This window comes from Oncorhynchus mykiss, chromosome 11, assembly GCF_013265735.2.
Source record: "Oncorhynchus mykiss isolate Arlee chromosome 11, USDA_OmykA_1.1, whole genome shotgun sequence".
In the NCBI taxonomy this organism is placed as follows: Eukaryota; Metazoa; Chordata; class Actinopteri; order Salmoniformes; family Salmonidae; genus Oncorhynchus; species Oncorhynchus mykiss.
In genome coordinates, this window is record NC_048575.1 from 83,985,167 (window position 1) to 84,011,835 (window position 26,669).

Below are 26,669 nucleotides of genomic sequence, written 5' to 3' on the forward strand. Positions count from 1 at the left end.
AATACCTAGTTAAACTGCAGCTGGTCCAGAACAGAGCGGCACGTCTTGCTCTTCATTGTAATCAGATTATTGTCTTGTCGTCCAGTGTATTTAAGTAACACAAGTATTTATGTAATGTATTTCTGCCCTTTTTGGGGTTTGAACCGGTTCATATCATTACTTTGAACTGTGGGTTGGCCAACAACTGACGAGTGTGTGAAGTAACACAAGCGTAGACAAAAATGTAACTTTCTCCAGGGAAACAACCCGGGACTTTTATTCCTGGGAAAGAAACAGAATGCGCCACTGTGCTGGGTAGCAACAAACCCAAAACAAAGCCTAGTTTGTCTCTGAGCCTTTCTACACGGGTCTTCCTCTCTGCTACCGGACAGCCGAGCTGTTTATCTGCGTATCCAGCAAAAGACAACAGAAATTCAACAGGCTTGTCCTTACTTGGGTCAGGCCTTGTCCTTACTTGGGTCGGGCCTTGTCCTTACTTGGGTCAGGCCTTGTCCTTACTTGGGTCGGGCCTTGTCCTTACTTGGGTCAGGCCTTGTCCTTACTTGGGTCAGGCCTTGTCCTTACTTGGGTCAGTAAGGTGGGTTCCTATCCAGTTGGGTTCGATATTCCTCCCAGGGTTGGAGGTCCCTGCATGTCAGCTCTTCCTAACAACAATGCCACTTTTATTTGTTTACATACCCTACATTATTCATCTCATATGTATATACTGTACTCTATACCATCTACTGCATCTTTATGTAATACATGTATCACTAGCCACTTTAAACTATGCCACTTTGTTTACATACTCATCTCATATGTATATACTGCACTCGATACCATCTACTGTATCTTGCCTATGCCGTTCTGTACCATCACTCATTCATATATCTTTATGTACATATTCTTTATCCCCTTACACTTGTGTGTATAAAGTAGTAGTTTTGGAATTGTTAGGTTAGATTACTCGTTGGTTATTACTGCATTGTCGGAACTAGAAGCACAATCATTTCGCTACGCTCGCATTAACATCTGCTAACCATGTGTATGTGACAAATAAAATTTGATTTGATTTGATGCTCCAAACCCCAAAACAGCTCTGGCCAAAGCCAGGTTAAAACAGCCACCGCTCAAGCTCCAAACAAATTAGATTCAGGTGTGTGTAATTAGGCTCTTACCCTTTCGGGCCTTCCCCTCTCCTGGCCAACAGATGTAGCCAACGAGCAGGAATATACTGCCCTTCACTCACCCACCCTCTCACTCCATCACCCTCCCCCCGACCCTGTGGGCGGGGCAGGGCGGCCATCTTCTACTGTAACGGAATTCTTTGTCCTCCTCCTACTAGGAGTATGAAATGTTGGACCAATGCGCAGCGTGGTATGTGTTCATGATGTTTATTTTACTGAACACTGAAAATACAAAATAACAACGTGAAAATAAACAAAAACCGAAACAGTCCTGTAAGGTAGTAAAACACTAAAACAGAAAATAATCACCCACCAAAACACAGGTGGGAAAAGGCTACCTAAGTATGATTCTCAATCAGAGACAACGAAAGACACCTGTCTCTGATTGAGAACCATACCAGGCCAAACACAAAACCACAACATAGAAAAAAGAACATAGACTACCCACCCCAACTCACGCCCTGACCAAACTAAAACAAAGACATAACAAAGGAACTAAGGTCAGAACGTGACATCTACAGAGCGCTTCGGCGGGACAAGACGTCTCCATTCCTGTGTTTATCTTGGTGTACTTCTCTGCTTTTCAAATCTACAATCAGAATATATTCTACAGATCAAACAATAGAGCTGTTTTAGTAACCACATTAAACATTTTCCTCTCAACTTTTATAAACTTTCCCAGCACTCTAGGCCTAAACTTAGAGGTATGACATCTTAGTCTACTTCTCTGCTATTCAAATCTGGAAACGGAATAGAAGTATCTACTACCAATCAAGAGGTACAGCTGTTTTAGTAACCACAGCAACTATTTTAGCTAACTTCCCACTGTTGACTTAACTGCCATGGTACTTTTCAGACCTTTCAAATGATAACAATGAGCACATTCTAAGCATGAGACAATGAGCGCATTCTAAGCATGAGACAATGAGCACATTCTAAGCATGAGACAATGAGCGCATTCTAAGCATGAGACAATGAGACAATGAGACAACATTGTGAGTGAATCAGCTACCACTTTTCCAAACAACGTAGACAAGAACTTAAAGGATATGACGCCTTGGTCTACAATTAAATAATAATATATATTTTTTAAAGTACATTAACAGCAGTGGTTTAAGATGAGGGAGGACAACTATTTTGTTTTTTTCATGAGCATGGCCTTATTTCTATTACAATATATTGGACGACTGTGATTCATATTCCATTCATCTAGTTCAATGTAACAGCGATAGGTTTATGCTACTACATTTTTCCTATACCAAGGATCAATCCCAGGCCCCACGCTTTTCTCAATTTACATCAAAACAACATAGCTCAGGCAGTAGGAAGCTGTAACGGGTGTCGTCAGATGAGGAGGATTCGGACCAAAGCGCAGCGTGGTAAGTGTTCATGACTTTTATTAAACAGAACACTGAAACAAAAATGACAAAGTGAATAAACTACCCACAAAACGTAGGTGGGAAAAAGCTACCTAAGTATGGTTCCCAATCAGAGGCAACAGTAGTCAGCTGTCCCTGATTGAGAACCATACCCGGCCAAAACAAAGAACAAGGAACATAGAATGGCCACCCAAATCACACCCTGACCAAACCGAAATAGAGACATAAAAGCTCTCTAAGGTCAGGCCGTGACAGAATCTCTCTCATCCATTTCTATGCAGATGATGCAGTCTTATACTCAGCTGGCCCCTCCCCGAATGTTGTGTTAAACGCTCTGCAACAAAGCTTTCTTAGTGTCCAACAAGCTGTCTCTACCCTTACTTAACCTTGTTCTGAACACCTCCAAAACAAAGGTCATGTGGTTTGGTAAGAAGAACGTCCCTCTGCCCACCGGTGTGATTACTACCTCTGAGGGTGTCACGGCTTCCGCCGAAGTCGGCTCCTCTCCTTGTTCGGCTGGCGTTCGGCGGTTGACGTCACCGGCCATCGCCGCTCCATTTTTCATGTATCCATTTGTTTTGTCTTGTTCTCTGCACACTTGGTTTTCATTCCCCAATCAATCTACATGTATTTATTCCTCTGTTCCCCATCATGTCTTTGTGTAGGATTGTTTGTGTTACCTGTATTTTGATATTGTTATGCGCATTACTTTTTGTCTATGTTCTGTGTTTTGGGTACATTTTATGTTACTTTGTGCTGTCATTTTGACCGGAATAAAAGTGTGCCTGTTCACTACACTCTGCTCTCCTGCACCTGACTTAGCCTCCAAAACCCACTCCTGACAGAATCCTACACCAACCATGGAGTCAGGTACCCCGGTCAGAGGAGTCCAGGAACACTGTCCAGGAACACACGGCTATGCTACATCTCGGTGCCATGATGGATCGCGTTGTCCAGACCATAGACCGCTGGGAGAGACAGGAAGTCTCTCCAGCCCCTCGACCAGCTCCAACCGGGGTCATCTCTGCCCGTCCCGTCCGGATCCACCTCATTACCTCACTGCTGAAGGGGGGACCGGTGCGGCTGCAGTGGTCGGCTGAGGCGGACAGGGCTTTTGGTCATCTGAGGGCTCTGTTTATCTCACTGCTGAAGGGGGGACCGGTGCGACTGCAGTGGTCGGCTGAGGCGGACAGGGCTTTTGGTCACCTGAGGGCTCTGTTTACCTCACTGCTGAAGGGGGGACCGGTACGTTTGCAGTGGTCGGCTGAGGCGGACAGGGCTTTTGGTCATCTGAGGGCTCTGTTTATCTCACTGCTGAAGGGGGGACCGGTGCGACTGCAGTGGTCGGTTGAGGCGGACAGGGCTTTTGGTCACCTGAGGGCTCTGTTTACCTCGGCTCCCGGGCTGGCTCATCCGGATCCCTCTTTGGAGTTCACAGTGGAGGTGGACGCATCCGAGGCTGGGATAGGAGCTGTGCTCTCTCAGCGATAGGGAGGGTGTTGATCCATCTGATTGGAGAGGCTACAGAAAGATAGGGAGGGAGTTGACCCATCTGATTGGAGAGGCTACAGAAAGATAGGGAGGGAGTTGACCCATCTGATTGGAGAGGCTACAGAAAGATAGGGAGGGAGTTGATCCATCTGATTGGAAAGACTACAGAAAGATAGGGAGGGTGTTGATCCATATGATTGGACTGCTGGTTGGATTATTTTTATTTGCCCTGCACACGAAGAGACAACACACATTATTTTAGCCCTTGGCGCAGTCACAGTGCTCAGGCACCTGCGCGAGCACATGGACACTCACTCAAACACTGTCCCAAGTACTCACAAGTAACAATAGATACCCTAGTTAGCGAGCTCGATGAAACTTGTTAACATAAATCTTTATATTGTCCACATTGTAACAAACTTATGGTAGCATAACAGTACATTGTGTAACATTATGACGATTTTATATTGAACAATTTCGGAGCCAAGGACAACATACCTTGCTAGCTGAAGGTCAGGCAAAAGAGAACAATAAGGGGGTATGGAAATACAGATAACCCGCGATGGGCCAAACCAAAATATACAATCACATGTATGTACAATATTGATATGAAAAAGTGTTTGTACACCAAAGAAAAACATTAGCTATGCAGCTGTAATTAAATAAAAACATACACTGAATTATTATTATTATCAAATTATTAACATCCCCTCTTGACCTGGCCTATTTGAATTGGTCAGAGGTGGCAGGAGCAGTGATACTAAGGGCAGGCATTTATTTCAGCAGGAGCAGTGATACTAAGGGCAGGCATTTATTTCAGCAGGAGCAGTGATATTAAGGGCAGGCATTTATTTCAGCAGGAGCAGTGATATTAAGGGCAGGCATTTATTTCAGCAGGAGCAGTGATATTAAGGGCAGGCATTTATTTCAAGTACAGAGGAAAGACGGGGAGGGGAGGACAGCTGGAAGAGACAGAAGAGAGGAGGCTAATTTTTTTTATACAAGATTAAGGGGTAGGACACAGCCGGATAAATACGACTTTAAATGTGATCGGAAAGCATCCAACAGGGAAGTGGGATTATTGCCAGGAAATAGAGACCGTGGAGCATGTATTGATACAGTGTGGGCAGTATCAGAGGGAAAGAGAGAGGATGAGATCTAGTATGAGGGAGAAGGGGGATGCAGGAAATGAGTTTAAACAGTATTTTGAGTAGAACTTCATTAGATATAGTCTCAAATATATTGTTATCTTTTTAATAAAGAGCAACTGAATGTCAGAAAGGATTTAATTTCTCCCTGTCTTCTGGCCCAACACTCCAGTCCACTAGGTGACGGTAATGCACCATAACGTTGGATGCCAACCTCCGATAAACCCCAACAAAGAAGAAGTTTCTCTCCCACTGCTGATTGGAAACGAGTCACATGCATGTGAAGATGGCGGAGCAGCGACTGTCAACAATCCCGTGTCCCATCCAGGATTCACCACTTTCACAAAGTTTGGATGCGTCGGGGGTCTCTGACAGAGAACACGTTCAAGATAAAACCGGACATGTTGCCGGCACCCCGGATGAGTCATTCTCCCCGACATCTGTCATCTATTTTAAAGAGGCTCTGAGTTCAACCAACATTTCTTTTGAGAAGACTGGATTGTCATCTCCTACTTCTTCTGTTCAATATGACCTGGATATCAAGAGTACGTCGAAGAGTGAGTGTTTCAATATTTTACCATTTTTAACTAGTCAACTTGCTAGCTGTCTCTGACTCAAAAAGCGTATCTGTTGTACCAGCTAAGTTAGCTAGTTGTGCTTTTTGTCAACAACTAGTGAGCTGCCAACACCCCTTGACTGTTGACTCAAATCTACCTGGTCAACAAGCAGACAGAGTTGAACTAGGGGATATGAAACCTTTATTTTGTCTTAACTAACTAGTCAACAAGCAGACAGAGTTGAACTAGGGGATATGAAGCTCTTATTTTGTCTTAACTAACTAGTCAACAAGCAGACAGAGTTGAACTAGGGGATATGAAGCTCTTATTTTGTCTTAACTAACTAGTCAACAAGCAGACAGAGTTGAACTAGGGGATATGAAGCTCTTATTTTGTCTTAACTAACTAGTCAACAAGCAGACAGAGTTGAACTAGGGGATATGAAGCTCTTATTTTGTCTTAACTAACTAGTCAACAAGCAGACAGAGTTGAACTAGGGGATATGAAGCCCTTATTTTGTCTTAACTAACTAGTCAACAAGCAGACAGAGTTGAACTAGGAGATATGAAACCCTTATTTTGTCTTAACTAACTAGTCAACAAGCAGACAGAGTTGAACTAGGAGATATGAAGCCTTTATTTTGTCTTAACTAACTAGTCAACAAGCAGACAGAGTTGAACTAGGAGATATGAAGCCTTTATTTTGTCTTAACTAACTAGTCAACAAGCAGACAGAGTTGAACTAGGAGATATGAAGCCTTTATTTTGTCTTAACTAACTAGTCAACAAGCAGACAGAGTTGAACTAGGAGATATGAAGCCCTTATTTTGTCTTAACTAACTAGTCAACAAGCAGACAGAGTTGAACTAGGGGATATGAAACCCTTATTTTGTCTTAACTAACTAGTCAACAAGCAGACAGAGTTGAACTAGGAGATATGAAGCCCTTATTTTGTCTTAACTAACTAGTCAACAAGCAGACAGAGTTGAACTAGGAGATATGAAGCCCTTATTTTGTCTTAACTAACTAGTCAACAAGCAGACAGAGTTGAACTAGGAGATATGAAGCCCTTATTTTGTCTTAACTAACTAGTCAACAAGCAGACAGAGTTGAACTAGGGGATATGAAACCCTTATTTTGTCTTAACTAACTAGTCAACAAGCAGACAGAGTTGAACTAGGAGATATGAAGCCCTTATTTTGTCTTAACTAACTAGTCAACAAGCAGACAGAGTTGAACTAGGAGATATGAAGCCCTTATTTTGTCTTAACTAACTAGTCAACAAGCAGACAGAGTTGAACTAGGGGATATGAAACCCTTATTTTGTCTTAACTAACTAGTCAACAAGCAGACAGAGTTGAACTAGGAGATATGAAGCCCTTATTTTGTCTTAACTAACTAGTCAACAAGCAGACAGAGTTGAACTAGGGGATATGAAACCCTTAACTAGCCAGCCAAAGACAACTTTCAGATTCGATTAACTCCAGTGCAGAAAGAAGATATTATATCAGGGCTCTCTAACCCTGTTCCCTGGAGAGCCAAGTTACCGTCCTGTAGGTTTCTCTCTAACCCTAAGATAGTTTGACCTGATTTTAATACTTCACGTTACCTTGCTTGATAAATTGAATCGAGTTAGTTACAACTGGAGTTGAAACGAAAACATACAGGAAGGCGCTGTCTTTATTTAACCTGGTTGAGAACAAATTCTTATTTACGATGACGGCCTACCAAAAGGCAACGGGCCTCTCCTGCGGGAACGGGGGCCTGGGATTAAAAATAACATATAACAAACCAATATAAATATAGGCCAAAACACACATCACAACAAGAGAGACAACACTACATAAAGAGAGATCTAAGACCAAAGTGTAGCAACACATGACAACACAGCATGGTAGAGCAACACATGACAACACAGCATGGTAGAGCAACACATGACAACACAGCATGGTAGAGCAACACATGACAACACAGCATGGTAGAGCAACACATGACAACACAGCATGGTAGAGCAACACATGACAACACAGCATGGTAGAGCAACACATGACAACACAGCATGGTAGAGCAACACATGACAACACAGCATGGTAGAGCAACACATGACAACACAGCATGGTAGAGCAACACATGACAACACAGCATGGTAGCAGCTTAACAACATGGTAGCAACACAACATGGTAGCAACACAGCATGGTAGCAACACAACATGGTAGCAACACAACATGGTAGCAACACAGCATGGTAGCAACACAGCATGGTAGCAACACAACATGGTAGCAACACAACATGGTAGCAACACAACATGGTAGCAACACAGCATGGTAGCAACACAACATGGTACAAACATTATTGGGCTCAGACAACAGCTCTCCAGGACAAAGGTTGGAGAGCTCAGGTCTATATAATAGCTAGATAGCTTTGTTTCACAGGTCAAGCTAACATTTCTAGCCCATTGACCATTCTAAACCAAAAGGCCTGAGAACAACTAGCCGCCCCCCAAAAAAATTTGCAGCAAGAGAGTATCGTTAGTTGCCATATTTATACAATTAAACCATTCCGTCACCGTTATCGAGCCAATTTTAAGAAGGAATATCATAGTAACGAAGTTAGAAGCTATATTCGGGGTAACTCAAAATAATAATTATTGCAAACTATGACTTAACTTAATAAAGCAATTTGAATATGTGGAAACAGAAAATATAATTTGCCCTTATTAAACTCGCCGGGGAGATACGGCCAATCTACCGTGCCTAAGGGCTGTTCATAAGCAGAAAGCAACACGGAGTGCCTGGGTACAGCTGGTAGCCGTTGTATATTGGCCATATACCGCAGAACCTGGGGGTACCTTTTAATTATAAACTGGTTACCGATGTAAAAAAGTAACGTTTTGTCATACCTGTGGTATATGGTCTGATATACCACGGCTTTCAGCCAATCAGCATTCAGGACTCGAACCAGGTTTATAATTGTAAATAAATCCCCTTTGCGCATGGGCAAAACAATAGATAAACCCGACAGGAGAGTTTGAGTGATGAAAGTTGGACAGATGATCTCAATCTCTGAGCAAGAAAAAATTTGATTCATTTTTTTTTTTTTTAACTGTTAGGCTACTTTCTGGCAATTGTGCTGTTTGTTATGTGCCAGATGTTAAGACTACAAATGCCCATTTGCGAGATTGACTTTATCATTTCAATAGGCATATGTACCAGTATAGCTTCCGTCCCTCTCCTCGCCCCTACCTGGGTTCGAACCAAGGACCCTCTGGACACATCGACAACAACCACCCTCGAAGCATCGTTACCCATCACTCCACAAAAGCCTTCAATGTCTCAGAGCGAGTGACGTCACCGATTGAAACGCTATTAGCTAGGCTACAGACTAAAATCTGGGTTTAGGATTGTAATAACATTTTGCAGTGGTTTGCTTAGATAAAGGCAGGTAGCCTTTAACCCCTGATAGGCCTACATCTCATCTTTGGTAGCCTAGACAAGATATGGGCAAGATGTAAACTGAATATTTTAGCAGTTGGTTTAGTTCATATTAACAGACATGAATAACGAGGCGATTTCGCAAATTAGAAGTGCTTGTTTCCCCCAATAGCCTGCTGGGATAGGCTACTGAGGATGGGGTTGTAATTTCAATCACTGAATTCAATATTAGTATGTACAGTACCACTCAAAAGTGTGGACACACCTACTCATTTTTACTATTTTATACACTGTAGAAAAGTAGTGAAGACATCAACTGTGAAATAACACATATGGAATCATGTAGTAACCACAATAGTGTTAAAGAAATTTAAAATGTATTTCATATTTGAGATTCTTCAAATAGCCACCCTTTGCCTTGATGACAGCTTTGCACACTCTTGGCATTCTCTCAACCACCTTCATGAGGTATTCACCTGGAATGCATTTCAATTAACAGGTGTGCCTTCTTAAAAGTAAAAGGAATTTCTTTCCTTCTTAAATGCGTTTGAGTCAATCAGTTGTGTTGTGACAAGGTAGAGGTGGTATACAGAAGACAGCCCTATTTGGTAAAAGACCAAGTCCATATTATGGCAAGAACAGCTCAAATAAGCAAAGAGAAATGACAGTCCATCATTACTTTAAGACATGAAGGTCAGTCAATCCAGAACATTTCAAGAACTTTTAAAGTTTCTTCAAATGCAGTCGCAAAAACCATCAAGCGCTATGATGAAACTGTCTCTCATGAGGACCGCCACAGGAAAGGAAGACCCAGAGTTACCTCTTCTGCAGAGGATAAGTTCATTAGAGTTACCAGCCTCAGAAATTGCAGCCCAAATAAATGCTTCACAGAGTTTAATTCACAGACACATCTCAACATCAACTGTTCAGAGGAAACTGCGTGAACTGCAAAGAAACCACTACTAAAGGACACCAATAAGGAGAGACTTGTTTGGGCCAAGGAACATGAGCAATGGACATTAGACTGGTGGAAATCTGTCATTAGGTCTGGAGTCCAAAGAGATTTTAGGTTCCAACCACCGTGTCTTTGTGAGAATCAGAGTAAGTGAACGAATAATCTCTGCATGTGTGCATGTGTGGTTCCCACTGTGAAGCATGGAGGAGGAGGTGTGATGGTGTGGGGGTGCATTGCCGGTGACACTGTCTGTGGTTTATTTGGAATTCAAAGCACACTTAACCAGCATGGCTACCACAGCATTCTGCAGTGATAAGCCGGCCCATCTGGTTTGGGCTTAGTGCGACTGTCATTTGTTTATCAACAGGACAATGACCCAACACACCTCCAGGCTATTTGACCAAGAAGGAGAGTTCTTGAGTGCTGCATTAGATGACCTGGCCTCCACAATCACCTGACCTCAACCCAATTGAGATGGGTTTGGGATGAGTTGGACCGCTGAGTGAAGAAAAGCAGCCAACAAGTGCTCAGCATATGTGAGAACTCCTTCAAGATGGTTGGAAAAGCATTCCAGGTGAAGCTGGTTGAGAGAATACCAAGAGTGTGCGAAGCTGTCACCGAGGCAAAGGGTGGCTACTTTGAAGAATCTCAAATGGTTACTACATGATTCCATATGTGTTATTTCATAGTTTTGATGTCTTCACTATTATTCTACAATGTAGAAAATATTAAAAAATAAAAACCCATTGAATTAGTAGATGTGTCCAAACTTTTGACTGATACTGTAATGAGTGTTTGTAATGAATGTTTGTCAACAACAGCCAGTGTTTATTTTTTATACTTAATTTGACCTGTAGCCTAATCTGACTGTTACATCAATCTAATGCATTCATAATAACACAAGACTACAACAAACTGGAGTTACAGGCTATCTATTGCTAATAACACAAGACTACAACAAACTGGAGTTACAGGCTAAGACTACAACAAACTGGAGTTACAGGCTATCTATTGATAATAACACAAGACTACAACAAACTGGAGTTACAGGCTAAGACTACAACAAACTGGAGTTACAGGCTATCTATTGATAATAGCACAAGACTACAACAAACTGGAGTTACAGGCTATCTATTGATAATAACACAAGACTACAACAAACTGGAGTTACAGGCTATCTATTGATAATAACACAAGACTACAACAAACTGGAGTTACAGGCTATCTATTCATAATAACACAAGACTAAAACAAACTGGAGTGACAGGCTATCTATTGATAATAACACAATACTACAACAAACTGGAGTTACAGGCTATCTATTCAATCTGTTTGCCAGCTCCAGGTAGGCTACACAAGTGGCACAAATAGATTTGCAATCACTCCAGTGAGATCGTCATTTAAACTTATTTATTGTATCAAATGGTAGCCGACAATGGCATAAATATTAATAGGCTGCTTGATGGTCAACTGAGGCACATGTATCATTCTCCACATTTAGCCTCATGTCAGTTTCATTGGGGACTTTCCCCTTAAAAAGATCCACGCGAGGGAGTTCCACAACTTCCATTTCAAATTTCCCCTCGGCATCCCCCCCCGAGAACCAGGAACTGAACATACATAAGTCACTTCGCTTGATACCGTTTTCTTTAAGCAGTCAACACTAGAATGTCGTTTAAACCACCAACGAGTGGATTTATGTAATGCGCCCAAAGTCATTTTCCAGTGCGTTGTCTCCATTATTTCTTGATGTGCATCAGTTCTAGAGTATTAATGTTTTATGGAAATAGGTGTCTCCATAATGACAATCTCAATAGCCAAGTCCTACAACTGGTAAAAAGCTCTCACGACGTGTGAGCGTGCTGCTCTCTCGTCTCGCTCACATGACTCAGCCAATAGCTGTGCTGCTCTCTCCTCTCGCTCACACGACTCAGCCAATAGCTGTGCTGCTCTCTCCTCTCGCTCACACGACTCAGCCAATAGCTGTACTGCTCTCTCCTCTCGCTCACACGACTCAGCCAATAGCTGTACTGCTCTCTCCTCTCGCTCACACGACTCAGCCAATAGCTGTACTGCTCTCTCCTCTCGCTCACACGACTCAGCCAATAGCTGTGCTGCTCTCTCCTCTCGCTCACACGACTCAGCCAATAGCTGTACTGCTCTCTCCTCTCGCTCACACGACTCAGCCAATAGCTGTACTGCTCTCTCCTCTCGCTCACACGACTCAGCCAATAGCTGTACTGCTCTCTCCTCTCGCTCACACGACTCAGCCAATAGCTGTACTGCTCTCTCCTCTCGCTCACACGACTCAGCCAATAGCTGTGCTGCTCTCTCCTCTCGCTCACACGACTCAGCCAATAGCTGTACTGCTCTCTCCTCTCGCTCACATGACTCAGCCAATAGCTGTACTGCTCTCTCCTCTCGCTCACACGACTCAGCCAATAGCTGTACTGCTCTCTCCTCTCGCTCACACGACTCAGCCAATAGCTGTACTGCTCTCTCCTCTCGCTCACACGACTCAGCCAATAGCTGTGCTGCTCTCTCCTCTTGCTCACACGACTCAGCCAATAGCTGTACTGCTCTCTCAACACAGACACACCCCTCCGGTCCTCCGCACCACTCACTCAGGAACAGCCTGCCTCACTGCCTGACAGTCAGCAGCAGGTCACAGTGAAATAGATTTTTAAGAGAAATGCCACGGTGCAACCTAGAAATAGCACAAAAACCCGCAACCCTCGACAAATACATTTTCACCTGTGACATCGTTTTCCCCAATTTTGTGGGAAAACCGCGAACATTGCAACACCACTGTTTTGTCATGTCAGTAGTTCAAGGTTTCCCATGCTCATTTACAACTGAGACCTGGCCAAGATAAAGCAAAGCAGTTCGACACAAACAACAACACAGAGTTACACATGGAGTAAAACAAACATACAGTCAATAATACAGTAGAAACAAGTCTATATACGATGTGAGCAAATGAGGTGACATAAGGGAGGTAAAGGCAAAAAGGCCATGGTGGCAAAGTAAATACAATATAGCAAGTAAAACACTGGAATGGTAGTTTTGCAATGGAAGAATGTGCAAAGTAGAAATAAAAATAATGGGGTGCAAAGGAGCAAAATAAATAAATAAATTAAATACAGTAGGGAAAGAGGTAGTTGTTTGGGCTAAGTTATAGGTGGGCTATGTACAGGTGCAGTAATCTGTGATCTGCTCTGACATCTGGTGCTTAAAGCTAGTGAGGGAGATAAGTGTTTTTATATCCTTAAGGTTAAGGTGCACTTTTTGTTTTTTGACAAGATGGCGACACTGAAATTACATTTCCTGACAATCAAATACGCCACCAAGCATTCTCATAGGACACAATGGGATGATGTCATCGATGGATCCGTCCATATTTTTCTTTACAGTCAATGAGCTAGATTGACAAGACGAGATGTAGAATGACAGACCAGATGTGGAAGACGAGATGTAGAATGACAGACCAGATGTAGAATGACAGACAAGATGTAGAATGACAGACAAGATGTAGAATGACAGACCAGATGTAGCTAGATGTGGAAGACCAGATGTGGAAGACGAGATGTAGAATGACAGACCAGATGTAGAATGACAGACAAGATGTAGAATGACAGACCAGATGTAGCTAGATGTGGAAGACCAGATGTGGAATGACAGACCAGATGTAGAATGACAGACAAGATGTAGAATGACAGACAAGATGTAGAATGACAGACCAGATGTAGCTAGATGTGGAAGACGAGATGTAGAATGACAGACGAGATGTGGAATGACAGACCAGATGTAGCTAGATGTGGAAGACGAGATGTAGAATGACAGACAAGATGTAGAATGACAGACCAGATGTAGCTAGATGTGGAAGACGAGATGTAGAATGACAGACCAGATGTAGAATGACAGACAAGATGTAGAATGACAGACAAGATGTAGAATGACAGACCAGATGTAGCTAGATGTGGAAGACGAGATGTAGAATGACAGGCCAGATGTAGAATGACAGACCAGATGTAGCTAGATGTGGAAGACGAGATGTAGAATGACAGACGAGATGTGGAATGACAGACCAGATGTAGCTAGATGTGGAAGACGAGATGTAGAATGACAGACCAGATGTAGCTAGATGTGGAAGAAGAGATGTAGAATGATAGGATGTAGCAGACAAGATGGCTACAGTGAAATGCTCAGGCCTCTTGTGATTTGAATCCATCCTGATTCCTGAGTTGTGTTTTATGTTGAGTTAAATTGGCAGTGTGTGGCTGAAATAACCTTGGATGAGACCAGTGGAATTTCCAGTATTTGTGTGAAAATACTGCACAGAAGTTAAGTCCGGAGTCCGTGTGGAAAACTGACATTGTCATGAGGATGTGTGGTTCGAAGGGCCTTAGGTGATGAGTAACCTTCTCCGGGGCTTCATTTATAACCATAAATGTTACGCGTAATATCTGCGCGATACATTTCTAAAAATATATTTTTAAAAAATGTTTAAACTTGATGCACGCAAATACATGCGCATGTTTCCTGTTTTAAATCAGACCTGTCGTAAAACTGAGCGTGAACGAGCATTTATAACAACGGCTGAACCGTTGTCCGCCGTTCAGCTTTCATGGTGACAATAACACCCTTATTTCGCTTTGTGAATACTGGAATTAGACAGTATCTATAGGAAATAGCAATGGCCAAGTCTTTGGAGGTGTTGACATGAGGTTTTCTTTTCCAGTGAAATGTGCTGAAAAAGTCACATAATAAGTTGCGTGGACTCACTGTGTGTGCATTAATAGTGTTCAACATCATTGTTGAATGACTGCCTCGTCTCTGTACCCCACACATACAAATAGGTCCCTCAGTCGAGCAGTGAATTTCAAACACAGATTCAACCACAAACACCAGGGAGGTTTTCCAATGCCTCACAATGAAGGGCACCCATTGGTAGATGGGTAATAAAATAAACATCTCTTTTGAGCATGGTGAAATTAATGATTACACTTTGGATGGTGTATCAATACACCCAGTCCTTCCTAACTCAGTTGCCGGAGAGGAAGGAAACAAAACAGGGATTTCACCATGAGGCCAATGGTGACTGTAAAACAGTGAGTTTAATGGCTGTGAAAGGAGAATTTTGAGGATGGATCAACAACATTGTAGTTACTCCACAATACTAACCTAATGGACAGAGTGAAAAGAAGGAAGCCTGTACAGAATACAAATATAGTGATGCATCAATATGACATTTTTGGCTGATAAGCGTTATTTACAATTTTAGCAGCCTTTTTTAAGAATTCTAGTATAGGTAAATAGTTAAAACACACACATTGACACAGCGGTCTAAGACACTGCATCTCAGTACTAGAGGCGTCACTACAGACCCTGGTTCAGCGGTCTAAGACACTGCATCTCAGTACTAGAGGCGTCACTACAGACCCTGGTTCAGCGGTCTAAGACACTGCATCTCAGTGCTAGAGGCGTCACTACAGACACCCTGGTTCAAATCCAGGCTGTATCACATCCGGCCGTGATTGGGAGTCCCATAAGGGTGGCGCACAATTGGCCCAGCATTGGCCGGGGTAGGCCGTCATTGTAAATAAGAATTTGTTCTGAACTGACTTGCCTAGTTAAATAAAGGTCACACACCACACTGACCAAAAATGCATTTTGTCCCCATTACCAGTAAAACATCATCACATCTGATTTCTTTCACTTACTTGCTATGTGCTGTTCCGTTGTTCATTTGTTCAGTCGTTTCATTCTCAACCAGCATTTCTATGGAACGCCGTTTGGGTCGTTGCTATGGGACGGCGTTTGGGTCGTTGCTATGGGACGGCGTTTGGGTCGTTGCTATGGGACGGCGTTTGGGTCGTTGCTATGGGACGGCGTTTGGGTCGTTGCTATGAGACGGCGTTTGAGTCGTTGCGTGTCAAAAAAGATACACGTCAAATAACACTCTTTGACCAATCAGGACATGAATATGACTGCACGTCACGACAATTTAATAAAGCTTTTATAATTTTTTTTACACAGTTATTACACAATCACTCGTATTTCATTTGTCACAACGATTCATCGATACTTATGATGTGATGCTGGTAAAGTTGTCTCACGCACCTACAGTAAAAGCTAGCTAGCTCATGGATACAAACAATGTTCTTCCCCCAAAACACAGCAAAACAACAATCTGTTTCAGTAGCTATAGTAGCTAACTATATAGCTAGGTGTCATCTAAATTACCCCTCATTTATATGACGGTTCTTATTTCTTTTAATGGTGGTCGGACCCATCTATGTGAAGCTAGCCACAATAAGGATTAGGCACAATTGTGGACTTGGCGGTTAGTCTTCAAAATAATAGTATGGCATAATTCTATTATTTTTATTAATTTGCTTCACTGTCAGTGACACACTTTTATTTTTGAAGGCAAACTGCAAATTACACAATTGTTCCTAATCCTTATTGTGGCTATCTTCACAATACATAACCCGGTCCGGTCGTGCCTCGCTAGCCAGATGAAGCTAGCTGGCTGCTTATAACGTTAGCTTTGGGCAACAGGGTTAAGTAGCTGGCTAGCTATTTATTTTCATGAACTGAAGTTCAATATCAATAGGCGAACAACAAGTGGAAACCTAGCTAATACTTACTCAAGGATTCCTAAATCATTGCTAAGAATAATGAAAATGACTGCAGTTTCTACTGGTCATTGTTTTCAGGCTGGTTGTATTGGTGCTAGCTAGGCACCCAAGCTAAAGCTAGCTACCCCAGAAGTTGCGGTCGAACAAGTGATGCTTTATTACCAACGCGGTATTGTAAACACATCGTTTGTGGCCTGTGTTTGCTTGCTTGCAGAATTTTTTTGTTCAGCTCTGACAGTGCTACTGAATCTTTTTGACACGCAAAGACCCAAACGGCGTTCCATAGTATGTCGTGAAGCTGATAGCAGTGATTTTTCAGACATCTGAAAAATAGCGCATTTGTTAGTGTGTACTGGTGCTTGACCAGTCGGCGAAAGCCAACATCCCCCACGACAGAGAACGGTTGTTTGTCGAGGGCAATGAATTCCACCATCTTGGCGTTAATGGATCGCCTTTGCGTCGTATCGCTGATATGTTGTTACTCTTTTCAAATGACTGCTGGACTTGTTGACTGCTCCTTCCACACAGTAGACATTGTGGACCAGGTTAGGAATGCTGTGTTGCAGGTGTAGAGCTACATTTTACTTGGCGTCATTACGTCATGTACCTACGTAAGGTTTGCACGTCAGCTTTGACATCGGTTTTGCCCATCGCCGATACCGATGTTGCCATTTTTTTTGCTAATATCAGCCAATTCCAATATGTTCACCCATTTATATCGTGCATCCCTATCCAAAACATGCATCCTGTTTACAACAAGGGACTAAAGTAAAACGGAAAAAAATATGGTAAAGAAATGAACTTTATCCTGAATACAAAGCGTTCTGTTTGGGGAAAATCCAACAACATATCACTGAGTACCACTCTTCATATTTACAAGCATGGTGGTGGCTGCATCATGTTATGGGTATGCTTGTCATCGGCAAGGACTAGGCTTTTTTTTTTTAAGCACAGGCAAAATCCTATTGGAAAACCTGGTTGTCTGCTTTCCAACAGACACTAGGAGATGAACTCTCCTTTCAGCCGAAGAATAGCCTAAAACCTAAGGCCAATCTACACCTGAGCGACCTAGTTCCAGTTTTGACTTAAATCTGCTTAAATCTATGGCAATACTTTTTAAAATGGCTGTCTATCATGATCCACAACCAACTTGACTGAGGTTGAAGAATTTTAAAAAGAATAATGTGCAAATATTGTACAATCCAGGTGTGCAAAGCTCTTAGACTCACCAAGAAAGACTCACAGCTGTAATCACTGCCATTCTTAAGGTGTGTGAGAACTTATGTAAATGAGATATTTCTGTATTTAATTTATAACAAATTTGCAAACAATTTTTGTACAGTAATATATCTTTTTTTCAATTTAACATTTAGAATGGGCCAAACTAGTGACCTAAGCAACTTTGAGATAGTCGGTGCCAAGCACGCCCGGATCCAGTATTTCAGAAACGGCTGACCCTCCTGGGCTTTTCATGCACGGCAGTGTCTAGGGTTTACAGAGAACTGAGCAACAATCAAAAACATCCGGTCAGCGGAAGTCCTATTGGAGAAAACAGCTGGTTGATGAGACAGTTAGAAGGAGAATGGCAATCGGTAAAGCTAAGAGGCTGGCCACAAACAGACAAATAACAGTGGTGTGCAGAACGGCATCTCAGAACGCACAACTCATTGATCTTTGTCAGGGATGGTCAATTGCAGCAGACAACCACACTGGGTTCCACTCCTATCAGCTAAAAACAAGAAGAAGTGGCTCCAGTCTGCACGCCATCACCAACACTGGACAATTGAGGAGTGGAAAAACATTGTCTGGAACATGACAGCGAGTTCAGTTTACTTGAGTGTCCTGGTCAGTCTCCAGAACTCAACCCAGTAGACCATCTCAGTGTCCTGGTCAGTCCCCAGAACTCAACCCAGTAGACCATCTCAGTGTCCTGGTCAGTCCCCAGAACTCAACCCAGTAGACCATCTCAGTGTCCTGGTCAGTCTCCAGAACTCAACCCAGTAGACCATCTCAGTGTCCTGGTCAGTCCCCAGAACTCAACCCAGTAGACCATCTCAGTGTCCTGGTCAGTCCCCAGAACTCAACCCAGTAGACCATCTCAGTGTCCTGGTCAGTCTCCAGAACTCAACCCAGTAGACCATCTCAGTGTCCTGATCAGTCCCCAGAACTCAACCCAGTAGACCATCTCAGTGTCCTGGTCAGTCCCCAGAACTCAACCCAGTAGACCATCTCAGTGTCCTGGTCAGTCCCCAGAACTCAACCCAGTAGACCATCTCAGTGTCCTGGTCAGTCCCCAGAACTCAACCCAGTAGACCATCTCAGTGTCCTGGTCAGTCCTTAGAACTCAACCCAGTAGACCATCTCAGTGTCCTGGTCAGTCCCCAGAACTCAACCCAGTAGACCATCTCAGTGTCCTGGTCAGTCTCCAGAACTCAACCCAGTAGACCATCTCAGTGTCCTGGTCAGTCTCCAGAACTCAACCCAGTAGACCATCTCAGTGTCCTGGTCAGTCTCCAGAACTCAACCCAGTAGACCATCTCAGTGTCCTGGTCAGTCCCCAGAACTCAACCCAGTAGACCATCTCAGTGTCCTGGGCAGTCCCCAGAACTCAACCCAGTAGATTATCTTTGGGATGAGATGGCTAGGGCTGTGAGCAGCATGAATGTACCACCGTCCAATCAGCAGCAACTGTGTGATGCCGTCGTGTCAACATGGACCAACGTCCCTGTGGAACATTTGAAACACTTTTTTTTTTTTTTATTCCCAAAGAATTCAAGCTGTTCTGGATGCAAGGGGGGGGGGGGGGGTCCAAGCCAGTTCTACATGGGGGGGAGGTCCAAGCCAGTTCTACATGGGGGGGAGGTCCAAGCCAGTTCTACATGGGGGGGAGGTCCAGGCCAGTTCTAAATGGGGGGGGGTTAACTGTGGAAGATACAACAGCTCTCTGATTCAGAGGGGTTGGGTTAACTGTGGAAGATACAACACCTCTCTGATTCAGAGGGGTTGGGTTAACTGTGGAAGATACAACACCTCTCTGAATCAGAGGGGTTGGTTTAACTGTGGAAGATACAACACCTCTCTGATTCAGAGGGGTTGGGTTAACTGTGGAAGATACAACACCTCTCTGATTCAGAGGGGTTGGGTTAACTGTGGAAGATACAACACCTCTCTGATTCAGAGGGGTTGGGTTAACTGTGGAAGATACAACACCTCTCTGAATCAGAGGGGTTGGGTTAACTGTGGAAGATACAACACCTCTCTGAATCAGAGGGGTTGGGTTAACTGTGGAAGATACAACACCTCTCTGATTTAGAGGGGTTGGGTTAACTGTGGAAGATACAACACCTCTCTGAATCAGAGGGGTTGGGTTAACTGTGGAAGATACAACACCTCTATGATTCAGAGGGGTTGGGTTAACTGTGGAAGATACATTTCAGTTGAATACAGTGTTGTAACTGGCTAGGTATCCCCTTTTCCTTGAAACAACCAAGGATTAAAATGTCCCGTGTTTTTATGGGGCAGTATCCTGTAAATACTGGTGGCTGAGTCAAGTGGTGCTTCTCAGCTCGGTGTTTGCTTAATAGTTCTAACCTGCCAGGAAATCTGGCTGATGCCAGAGAGAGCGACGAACCGCCCCTGCCTCCCTTCCTGCATCAAAGGTGCCCCCCCTCTCTCTCTCTCTCTCCCTCCCTCCCTCCCTGCATCAAAGATGCCCTCCCTCTCTCTCTCTCTCTCCCTCCCTCCCTCCCTGCATCAAAGATGCCCTCCCTCTCTCCCTGCAACAAATGTGCATCAGGGGAATTAGTCCCTTCCCCTCCCCATGCACCATCTGGTCAGGTGATGTTGCTCTTTTACCCAGCTAGCTCATTATCAGGCAGCCATCTTGGTCAACACCCACTCTGCTGTCTGTCAGAGGAGCAGCGACTCACACAACCAATCCTGTGAGGGCTAGCCGAACGAGAGGGGCAGAGGCAGAGCCCACCAAAGGAGAGGCTGTCATTCCAGCAGAGCAGAGACCTAGCGTTGTCATCCCAGTACCCAGGCCGCGCCCAGGCAGAGACCTAGCGTTGCTACCCCAGTACCCAGGCCGCGCCGCAGAGGAAAGGAGGAGAGGGCAGGGCTGCAGCTTTTGTTGAGACAGATGCACACTGGTGGCTTTTCTCCTCAGTCCTCTGTAAAAAAAACGGGAGTGAGTGAAGGGGGGAGGAGGCACGGAGAGGAAGACGAGAATTAACACCATCCATCCTTTTTTTTCTATCTGGGAAGACTGCTGAGTGCTGCTCTTCTCTCTTTTCATTCCTGTTCTTATTGTATCTGGGAAGACTGCTGTCGTTCGGCACAGAGATTTTCTCTTTTCATTCCTATTGTATCTGGGAAGACTGCTGTTGTTCGGGCACAAATCCTCTCCATCCCCCTCTTTGCGGCCTTTGCGTCGCCTGGACAGAGAGAGCGTTCCTGCTTTGTTGCCGTTCGTCTCTCAGCGCTCTATTCGCTGAGTCATCATGGCAGACGTTACGCCTCAGGCCGATGCCCCGACCCCCACCACTGACAAGATCACGCAGGCAGCCCGGGAGACCATCTATCTGTGTAACTTCCGCGTGTCGGTGGACGGAGAATGGCTCTGTCTCAGGGAGCTGAACGACATCTCCCTCACCCCAGACCCAGAGCCAGCCCACGAAGGTAGGTGATAGACCGTAACATAGACAGAGGGTACCTGATCCTAGATCACCACTCCTACTGAGACTATGACCTGATCCTAGATCACCACTCCTACTGAGACTATGACCTGATCCTAGATCAGCACTCCTACTGAGACTATGATCTGATCCTAGATCAGCACTCCTACTGAGACTATGACCTGATCCTAGATCAGCACTCCTACTGAGACTCTGTATGACCTGATCCTAGATCAGCACTCCTACTGAGACTATGACCTGATCCTAGATCACCACTCCTACTGAGACTATGATCTGATCCTAGATCAGCACTCCTACTGAGACTCTGTATGACCTGATCCTAGATCACCACTCCTACTGAGACTCTGTATGACCTGATCCTAGATCACCACTCCTACTGAGACTATGTCCTGATCCTAGATCACCACTCCTACTGAGACTATGTCCTGATCCTAGATCACCACTCCTACTGAGACTATGACCTGATCCTAGATCACCACTCCTACTGAGACTATGACCTGATCCTAGATCACCACTCCTACTGAGACTATGACCTGATCCTAGATCACCACTCCTACTGAGACTATGACCTGATCCTAGATCACCACTCCTACTGAGACTCTGTATGACCTGATCCTAGATCACCACTCCTACTGAGACTATGACCTGATCCTAGATCACCACTCCTACTGAGACTATGACCTGATCCTAGATCACCACTCCTACTGAGACTATGACCTGATCCTAGATCACCACTCCTACTGAGACTATGACCTGATCCTAGATCACCACTCCTACTGAGACTATGACCTGATCCTAGATCACCACTCCTACTGAGACTATGACCTGATCCTAGATCACCACTCCTACTGAGACTCTGTATGACCTGATCCTAGATCACCACTCCTACTGAGACTATGACCTGATCCTAGATCACCACTCCTACTGAGACTATGACCTGATCCTAGATCACCACTCCTACTGAGACTATGACCTGATCCTAGATCACCACTCCCAGGAGGAGGAATGAATGGAATTTTACAGTATTTCAATTTAAAAGAAGAAAATGACATGTATTTTGTTGTTGTAGTGGAGACCATAATATATATATATATTTATATGTATAATATATATATATTTTTTTGTTTAGCTCATAATTAAATGTTGAAGTATGCATTGAGGTGTCTGTAATAAAATAAACTTGGCAAAAACATGTAGACATTTAATAAATGGATTGTTATAACTTCCTAAATATATTTTACAACGGAGGGGGGTGTACCAAGATGGAGGCACGGTGGCTTCAACACAGCGCCCCCTATCTGTCATCTAGTGTATATATAAATCATAGAATTTCACACTTGAATTTATTCAACATTAAATACTGCTACTTTTTAATGATATGATACTTTCTATGAGAGCCACCAAAACAGTGGAAAACGGTCAAAGGGTACTCCCTCTACTGGTGATTTGTTGTTATTACTTTATTTAACCTTTTATTTAACGAGGCAGTTAAGAACTAATTCTTATTTACAATGACGGCCTACCCAAAAGACCTCGTGCGGGGACGGGGACAGGGATTAAAAATATAGGACAAAACACACATCACGACAAGAGAGACAACGCTATGTTGTTGTCTTTAGGTCTGTCTTTATGTAGTAAGGCAGCCACACATGACAACACAGCAGGGTAGTAACACAACGTGGTAGCAACACAGCATGGTAGCAACACAACATGGTAGCAACACAGCATGGTAGCAACACAGCATGGTAGCAGCAACAGCATGGTAGCAGCAACAGCATGGTAGCAGCAACAGCATGGTAGCAGCAACAGCATGGTAGCAACACAGCATGGTAGCAACACAGCATGGTAGCAGCAGCAACAGCATGGTAGCAGCAGCAACTGCATGGTAGCAGCAACACAGCATGGTAGCAGCAACACAGCATGGTAGCAGCAACACAGCATGGTAGCAACACAGCATGGTAGCAGCAACACAGCATGGTAGCAGCAACACAGCATGGTAGCAACACAGCATGGTAGCAACACAGCATGGTAGCAACACAAAACATGGTACAAACATTATTGGGCTCAGACAACAGCACAAAGGGCAAGAAGGTAGAGTCAGGTTTGTAGGCCTCCTTGCTCGCATACACTTTTTAAGTTATGCCCGCAAGTGTTCTATGGGATTGAGGTCAGGGCTTTGTGATGGCCACTCCAATACGTTGACTTCGTTGTCCTTAAGCCATTTTGCCACAACTCTGGAAGTATGCTTGGGGGTCATTGTCCATGTGGAAGACCCATTTGCGACCAAGCTTTATCTTCCTGACTGATGTCTTGAGACGTTGCTTCATCATATCCACATCCAGACAGGTGTGTGCTTTTCCAAATCATGTCCAATCAATTGGATTTACCACTGTTGGACTCCAATGAAGTTGTAGAAACATCTCAAGGATAGAGGGCATTGGGTTCTATAACTGATTTGAAGTATTATGTTTGCCAGATTGTAAATGGGATGTTTAGTTTCCTGTTGATTTTGACTCCATAAGCTCAGTGACCATGTTTTTTAAATTACAGTTTGTCATCAAGCCAGATACCATTATATTTGTAGGAAGGAATTCCCTCAATTTGTGTCATTAGTCGTTAGAAAAATAGAAAAAAACATCCTCTCTCTGTCTACTGGGAGCAGGTTGAAATGACAGAAACAATGTCCTCTCTCTGTCTACTGGGAGCAGGTTGAAATGACAGCAACAATGTCCTCTCTCTGTCTACTGGGAGCAGGTTGAAATGACAGCAGCAACGTCCTCTCTCTGGGAGCAGGTTGAAATGACAGCAGCGACGTCCTCTCTCTGGGAGCAGGTTAAAATGACAGCAGCAATGTCCTCTCTCTGGGAGCAGGTTGAAATGACAGCAGCAATGTCCTCTCTCTGGGAGCAGGTTGAAATGACAGCAGCGATGTCCTCACTCTGGGAGCAGGTTGAAATGACAGCAGCGATGTCCTCACTCTGGGAGCAGGTTGAAATGACAGCAGCGATGTCCTCACTCTGTCTACTGGGAGCAGGTTGAAATGACAGCAGCGATGTCCTCTCTCTGGGAGCAGGTTGAAATTACAGCAGCGATGTCCTCTCTCTGTCTACTGGGAGCAGGTTGAAATGACAGCAGCGACATCCTCTCTCTGGGAGCAGGTTGAAATGACAGCAGCGACGTCCTCTCTCTGGGAGCAGGTTGAAATGACAGCAGTGATGTCCTCTCTCTTGTCTATTGGGAGCAGGTTGAAATGACAGCAGTGATGTCCTCTCTCTGGGAGCAGGTTGAAATGACAGCAGCGATGTCCTCACTCTGGGAGCAGGTTGAAATGACAGCAGCGATGTCCTCTCTCTGGGAGCAAGTTGAAATGACAGCAGCAATGTCCTCTCTCTGGGAGCAGGTTGAAATGACAGCAGCGATGTCCTCTCTCTGGGAGCAGGTTGAAATGACAGCAGCGATGTCCTCTCTCTAGGAGCAGGTTGAAATGACAGCAGCGACGTCCTCTCTCTGGGAGCAGGTTGAAATGACAGCAGCAATGTCCTCACTCTGTCTATTGGGAGCAGGTTGAAATGACAGCAGCAATGTCCTCTCTCTGTCTATTGGGAGCAGGTTGAAATGACAGCAGCAATGTCCTCTCTCTGTCTATTGGGAGCAGGTTGAAATGACAGCAGCAATGTCCTCTCTCTGTCTATTGGGAGCAGGTTGAAATGACAGCAGCAATGTCCTCTCTCTGTCTATTGGGAGCAGGTTGAAATGACAGCAGCAATGTCCTCTCTCTGTCTATTGGGAGCAGGTTGAAATGACAGCAGCAATGTCCTCTCTCTGTCTATTGGGAGCAGGTTGAAATGACAGCAGCAATGTCCTCTCTCTGTCTATTGGGAGCAGGTTGAAATGACAGCAGCAATGTCCTCTCTCTGTCTATTGGGAGCAGGTTGAAATGACAGCAGCAATGTCCTCTCTCTGTCTATTGGGAGCAGGTTGAAATGACAGCAGCAATGTCCTCTCTCTGGGAGCAGGTTGAAATGACAGCAGCAATGTCCTCTCTCTGGGAGCAGGTTGAAATGACAGCAGCGATGTCCTCTCTCTGTCTACTGGGAGCAGGTCACCTTCCCTTCTCAGTTTTGATATGCTCTGCCTTCAGCTGTGGCCATGGTGGCCAATGTATGTTGTACCAGGGTGTGTTGCTCAAATCTCTTCCTCTTTCTCTCCTATGTCTCCTGCCTCCTTTGTGTCCCCCTCTCTGTCACTCCAGATCCGAAGGACCCTATAGCCATCGAGCGGTTGAACCTGATGAACATGGCTAAGCTGAGCATCAAGGGTCTGATTGAGTCGGCCCTGAACCTGGGCAGGACGCTGGACTCTGACTACGCTCCGTTACAGCAGTTCTTCGTGGTCATGGAGCACTGCCTCAAACACGGACTCAAAAGTAAGGACGTGTTACAGCTATAACTATGTTATTGTTTGTTTCTAGCCTGGTCCCAGATCGGTTTGTGCTATCTTTACCAACTCGTGTAGAGTGAAAATCTGGTCCCAGATCTGTTTGTTCTCAATGTTTATTCCTCCTTGGAGTGCACTCCTCCTCTTTATAACAGTCGCATCCCTTCTGGAACATTCCTATACAGTTATGATAATGATTCTCATAAGGACGTACAGGGCCTTCAGAAAGTAGTCACATCCCTTCTGGAACATTCCTATACAGTTATGATAATGATTCTCATAAGGACGTACAGGGCCTTCAGAAAGTAGTCACATCCCTTCTGGAACATTCCTATACAGTTATGATAATGATTCCCATAAGGACGTACAGGGCCTTCAGAAAGTAGTCACATCCCTTCTGGAACATTCCTATACAGTTATGATAATGATTCTCATAAGGACGTACAGGGCCGTCAGAAAGTAGTCACATCCTTGAATCCTTCCATATTTTCTTGCTACAGTCTGAGTTTAAAATTGATTAAATGTAGATTTGTTTGTGTCACTGGCCAGCACACAATACCCCATAATGTCATAATGGAATTTTAATGGAATGCCATAATGTCATAATGGAATTTTTCACAATGTTTACAAATGCATAAAAAAATGAAAAGCTTAAATGTCTTGAGTCAATAAGTATTCAATCCCTTTGTTTTGTCAAGTCTAAAACAGTTCAGGAGTACACATGTGTTTTAACAAGACACATAATAAGATGCATGGACTCACTC

At 44.1% G+C, this 26,669-nt stretch overlaps 1 protein-coding gene across 4 annotated transcripts in view; it reads left to right on the plus strand.

Annotated features, from left to right (window-relative positions):
- Nucleotides 1-5,427: 5,427 nt before the first annotated feature.
- LOC110535141 (protein RUFY3) overlaps nucleotides 5,428-26,669 on the plus strand; it is a 53,836-nt gene continuing 32,594 nt past the window's right edge. Inside the window, exons 1-2 of one of the 4 annotated variants that reach the window (XM_036936565.1) lie at nucleotides 5,428-5,741; nucleotides 25,721-25,894. In XM_036936565.1, coding sequence (XP_036792460.1) covers nucleotides 5,459-5,741; nucleotides 25,721-25,894 — 457 coding nt within the window. In that variant the 5' untranslated portion in view covers nucleotides 5,428-5,458. Of the gene's footprint in view, nucleotides 5,742-20,725; nucleotides 21,452-25,720; nucleotides 25,895-26,669 lie in introns of those variants that run through there. The other 3 variants (XM_036936563.1, XM_036936566.1, XM_036936564.1) reach the window with 3 other exon arrangements.